Genomic DNA, 6,066 nt, shown 5'->3' on the forward strand with positions numbered 1-6,066 from the left:
CTCATTAATCCTACTTTGAGGTTCAAACTTTTAGGAGCCCTTAGCTAAGCTCACAATACTTCAAAAATCATTCAAACTATTTCCAGATCAATCTAAAGCTCCCACACACATGGTTGAGTCCTGACTACATTGAATACTTATGCCAACAGTCTTATTCAGACTCCCTAGAGGTGACAACAAACAGTAGAAATATCCCTACAGGATCAGCTTTGATCTAATTTAAACTTAACAGCATGGTCTCTAACCTATCATGTTCTCAACCAATGTCCAGATTCACAGTCATGTTTTACAACCAAAGATATTAACCAAGTATAGAACAACATTCCCTTAAACAAGACAAACAAGGATCAGTGAGTTTCCTTAGGCCTTCTACAGAGCAGCAAACCAAACAAAAACCTTTTGTTTAGCCGTTTAGGAATCAAAATCAAGCTCGAACAGTAGACAAAATAAGAACCGGAGAAGAAAAAGAAAGTTTGATAATCACTGAGGAAATCTAAAGCTTTTCTTTTTCTTACTTTCTTTCAGATTGTATTTGATTTTCTTAGGTATTGTTCGTTGTGTTAGGTGAGCAATTAAGGCTCCTATTTATAGTGGCCATTAATGCCTTCAATTTTTGACAGATTTGAATTTAAATAGTGGAAGATGACGAAGAGGAGATGATGATATCAAGATGGGTAAAATCAGAGAAAATAGAGGGACAACTGTGAGGAATTTTACCTTAGAAGTGAAATCGACCGTTGAATCGAAAGACCATCGGTCAAAGCTTCAATATCCATAGGTCACTGCGTTTGACCTCGGAACATCGAATAACAATTATGAAGCCTGAGAAAACCTCCATGCATGCTCTAATTTTAAAGAATATAAGAGAAACTCATATGATTTGAGGTTTCATTTTTAGTTCTAGCATTTTCAAATTGTGGCTTTTGAATTTAATCGGTGGAAGTGTAAATGAGACAGCAATATTTGCGGTATAGGGATAAGATGGATTGTTTGGGGTTTGATTTTGTTGACCTAGCATGAATTTATGCAAGGTCTCATGACTGAAGGAGGTCGAACAGATGAGAGAAAAGAGAGTGAAAGAGCAAACGGGGGCGGCGGGTCCGGTGGAGAATAATTAGGTTTAGTGGTATTGATAGGTTTAAAGTAGGTGGGTGAAGGGGGGTCGTTGAATAATTGTGATCAACGGGACCGATATTTCGGAGATAAAATATTTAATAAGAAAAAAGGATCACCATTGGATTTCTTTTAATCCAACAGTGCAGATAAATCGGTGATGGTTACCAAAATTAAAGGGAAAATTTTAGTTTAAGTGTGGACCATTGATTATTTGAATCAACGGTCCAGATGAGGTTTGTTTCTTATATGAGTGTGAAGGATAGATGATGTGGCATAATTCCATTGGCTCGTAGGGGTTGGGGAAGATCGGCAAGGTGGATACGAGAGGTTATTTCAAACTGGGTCAGGTGGGATTGGGCTGGTATTTTAGGCTGACTTTGTTAACAAATAGCCAAATTGTGTTTAATCAGGCATTTGTAATTATAGACTTTTAAGCTTTTAAACCGTTTAAAATTAACTTAATTAAACCTAATTGAATGTGATAAAAATATAATCACCAAATACGCTATTGATTACTGTAATTAATTGATTATTTGTTAAAATACTTTATTTACTCAAATTATGAAGTTAATTTCAGATTATTTAAATAATAAGAGAATTAATTAAAAATAAAGGATTAATTTGTTGAACTAATTATAAAACTTATGTATCAAAATATAGAAGTTATTTTAATAATTTTAAAAAAAGTAAGGGTAATATATTTTATAATTATTTAATGTAAATTATTAATTTAACACTATTAATTATTAATTTCCTATTATATTTATATAAAAATTTGTATTATTGATTTAAAAAAAATTCAACATATCTATGCAAATCATTAAATATAAATAATTTAATTTTAAAAGGGAGAGTCAAAATTGGTCGTCAACAGTTGCCCATCTTTGACCGGAGACGATGAAAGAGTTTTCGAGCAAAGGAATTGAACTAAGACCAATTGTTTCCCGACTTTAAGGCATGTATTGCAGAAATGGAATATGGATTTGAGAAATATTATGAGTTGTAAGATTAGGGAAGATTTTAGGAAAATTATAACCGAATTCTGGCTTTGAATAGCCTACATACCTCGGTCTTAACGAGGAGCAGGCTTCATGTAGTTCTGGAATGATGATTTAGAGAGGGTGTTACTTGCAGGAGTTTCCCCAGTATCGTGTTATGACGATATTGCAAGACGAGAAGATCTTGGAACCCAGAGTGACTTTACGGATTGTAGCTTGATTATGAGACTTTAAAGATTTGACAATTTGCAGTTCTACTGATTAGATTGAGTTAGAGTTTGGATCCTTAGCCCGCTGATGAGTTTGTTGTCCTTCATAGTATTGTAGCTTGATTTGTTGCTTAGAATAAGTTCCACGTCGCGATGTTTGATCCTGCAAAAGAAAAATACACTCATACCCATATATCGCAATGCAAATACGTTAAGATATGATGTAAATAATGGAGGAATGATGATGACTAGCTTCCATCTAGCCGTTATTTGGAATTGGGGCGACGGGATATTTGAATCTAAAATTTTCGAGCTCTAGAGCATTATTTGGGAGGCTGGGGATGGGCATTTGAATTTGACTTGATAGTTAGCTGGGTTGTGTACCGTTTCGTAGCTGTCGCAGCATTAAGTCTCCACCCGATCGGAGTATCTCCACTCTATGGGAGCAGTTGACTTGAAATATAAAATATCTCTGCACGATGGAAGTATCTCCACGCAATGGGAGTAGTTGACTTTGAATATAAAAATGTCTCTGCATGATGGGAGTATATGACTTGAAATGTAAAAGCATGTAAGTTGCATAGATAAAAACATCAAAACATTCAAGATAAAACCAAGAAATATAAGAGCATGTCCAAGAGATACTCTTGACTACGAAACTAAATTGTGGCGGTCGATCGGCGAGAGTATGGTGGATTCGGATGGTCCATACATCGATTGGTGGAGTTGGCGACGAATTTTGCAACTATCTACTTGGAAATCTCTAATATAGAGGAGTGATGGTGAGATTTGTGCAAAATGCTCCAATCGGTGACAGTTTGTTATATGCAGGGCTTCGATTAGTGAAGCCAGCGGCTCTATATACGCAAGGCTCTCCGATTGGCTAAGCAGATGGTTTGCTATATACAGGGTGCTTCGAATGTATCGAAAACTTGGCTTAGAAATACTCATGAGATGGTAGCAGGTCTGTCATTGCTCTTAGTGTTCTCTAGTGTCCTTCAGTTCATGTTGATCATGTGCTCAAAGAAAAATTCTTAGTAGAGGGGAGGTTTTGGTTTGTGTTGACTACAAGCCTGGCTTTGCCCCGGATTTGGTGGAATATGCCACGACATTTGGCGAGAGTAAAGTTAGAATTTTTCTAAAAACATTTTGAAAATCGTTTATTTTTATGGTAAATGTTGTCGTTCCATATTATATCATGTTTAGAAGTTCCCTTCGACAAGAGTATCATTTTCTGAATGACTTTGTCATGTTGCTGACAATTCCTGGAGATGCCCCTGATAATGTAGCTTCTAGTTGTTGCAATCGCGTCCAAATCTAAATAAATGCATTACAAAAATTTTTCTAGGGTTATGACCGAACATTTTAGGTTGCCTATGTATCCAAGAGGATTCAAGTTTGAATGTAGTTCGAAGATAACGAAATGAATTATGATAATGAAGATCGAGCCTGACTCAGGCAGCCTACATATCCAAATAGAATCAAGTTAAAACGTAGTTCGATTATAATAGATGCAAAATGATAATGAATTGAAATCAAGTGGATGAGTCTGACTCAATTTGCCTACGTATCCAAATGGAATCAGGTCAAAAAGTAGTTCAATTACAATAGATGACTAAATCTGATGTGAATTGCCTATGTATTCCCGCCAAAGGAAATCAAGTCGTGGTGTAGTTCCAAGTACATACAAAAAATGATATTTTGGATTTTCTATTACAAAAGGGAGAAGGGAGACCGGACCCTACGTGGGTTGCCTACATATCCCACCGTGAGAAGTCAGGTCGGGTGTAGTTCTGTTACAACCAAACTCGAATTTTACTGTATTCAAATGTATTTTCTCTTGATTGCATCTAATTTGATGGGCTTTGTGTTGACTCTGTTGTCCATTTCTGCAAAGATCAATGCTCCTCCCGACAACACTCGATGAATCACATAAGGACCTTTCCAGTTCGGTGCGAACTTTCCTTTGGCTTCTTCTTGATGAGGGAATATCTTCTTCAAAACCAGTTGCCCCGACGCGAATTGCCAAGGTTTCACTTTTCTATTGAATACGTTGGCCATCCTATTTTGATACAGTTGACCATGCCATACTGCGTCCATTCTCTTTTCATCGATGAGCATTACTTGCTCCTGCCTGACACGTATCCATTCCACGTTGTCTAACTTGGCTTTCTGAATGACTCTTAAATATGGTATCTCGACCACTGTGGGTATCATAGCTTTTGTGCCATATACCCACATATATGGTGTTACCCCAGTTGACGTTCTCATAGTGGTGTGGTAACCCAATAAGGCGAAGGATAGCTTCTCATGCCATTGCATGTGATTGTCCACTATCTTTCGTAAGATCCTTGTGATGTTTTTGTTGGCTGCTTCGACCGCTCCATTCATTTGCTGCCTGTAGGCTGTGTAATTGTGATGTACAATTGTGAACTTCTCTCAAATCTTCCTCATGAGATCACTGTTGAGAATGGCTGCATTGTAAGTTATGATTGACTCTAGGATTCTGAATCTACAGACTATGTTGTTATGGACAAAATCTATCATCGCCTTCGTTGCGATGCCTTGTATGTAGAAGCTTCGACCCATTTGGAGAAGTAGTCAATGGATACTAGGATGAAATGATGTTAGTTTAATGTAGGGGGTTCTATAGGCCCAATCACATCTATGCCCCAAGCGGCGAACGGCGAAGGAGAACCCATTACGTTCAGCTCATTAGGTAGAACCTGGATGAAATCCCCGTGAATCTGTCACTAGTGACACTTCTATGCATAACGAATACTATCACTTTTCATGGTCATACAAAAGTATTCGGCCCTCAAAATCATTTTGTCTAAAGTGAAACCGTTCATGTGAGGTATGCATGCTACTACATGTATCTCTTCTAGTAGTCCTGTTGCTTCAGTGGCATCTACACACCTTAACAGTTCCAAGTTCGGGGTCATCTTGTACAAGACTTCCCCGTTAAGGAAAAGTGATTTGCTAGTCTTCTTAGTGCCCGCTTCTGACCACTGGTGGCATTTCCTGTGTATTCTCTTACTGCAAGGAACCTTTTGATATCTTAGTACCACGATTTACCGTCTGGCTCTTCTTCTACATGGAAACAGTACGCATGCTAGTCCTGAACCTCTATTTTGATGGGGTCGATATAATTCTTGTCTGAATGCTAGATCATAGATGACAAGGTTGAAGAGCATAAGCGAACTTGTTCTAGATTCTGGGAACATGTTTAAACTCAATCTTTGTGAACTTCTTACAGAACTCTTTTACGCAGTGCAGATATGGAAGGATCTTGACATTCTTGGTGGTACATTCACCTTGAACTTGGTGTATCAGTAAATCAGAATCTCCTATGACCAGAAGCTCCTTGATGTTCATGTCGACTGTCATCCTTATCCCAAGGATGCATGCTTTATATTCTACCATATTATTTGTGTAAGGGAACCTAATCTTGGTTGAAGACGGTTAATGTTGTCCTGGCTCGGAAATTAGAACTGCCCCAATCCCTACACCTTTGAAATTTGTTGCTCCATCAAAAAATATTCTCCACCCAGGGTATGACTCTATATATCCACCCCTACAAACAATATTTCTTCATCTGGGAAGTATGTGGTGAGTGGCTCGTAATCCTTGTCTACCGGGTTCTCCACGAGATGATCAACCAATGCTTGCCCTTTGATATTTTTATGCATTACATACACAATATCGAACTCACTGAGAAGAATCTACCATTTGGCCAACTT

At 37.8% G+C, this 6,066-nt stretch overlaps 1 protein-coding gene across 1 annotated transcript; it reads right to left on the bottom strand.

The window, feature by feature from the left end:
• Positions 1–4,147: 4,147 nt before the first annotated feature.
• LOC104092844 (uncharacterized) lies at positions 4,148–5,713 on the bottom strand. The gene is made up of 2 exons (XM_009598527.1): positions 5,581–5,713; positions 4,148–4,728 (listed from the first exon to the last, which is right to left on the bottom strand). The coding sequence occupies exons 1-2, from the start codon at positions 5,711–5,713 to the stop codon at positions 4,148–4,150; spliced, it is 714 nt and encodes a 237-aa protein (XP_009596822.1).
• Positions 5,714–6,066: the final 353 nt, after the last annotated feature.

This window comes from Nicotiana tomentosiformis, chromosome 11, assembly GCF_000390325.3.
Source record: "Nicotiana tomentosiformis chromosome 11, ASM39032v3, whole genome shotgun sequence".
In the NCBI taxonomy this organism is placed as follows: domain Eukaryota; kingdom Viridiplantae; phylum Streptophyta; class Magnoliopsida; order Solanales; family Solanaceae; genus Nicotiana; species Nicotiana tomentosiformis.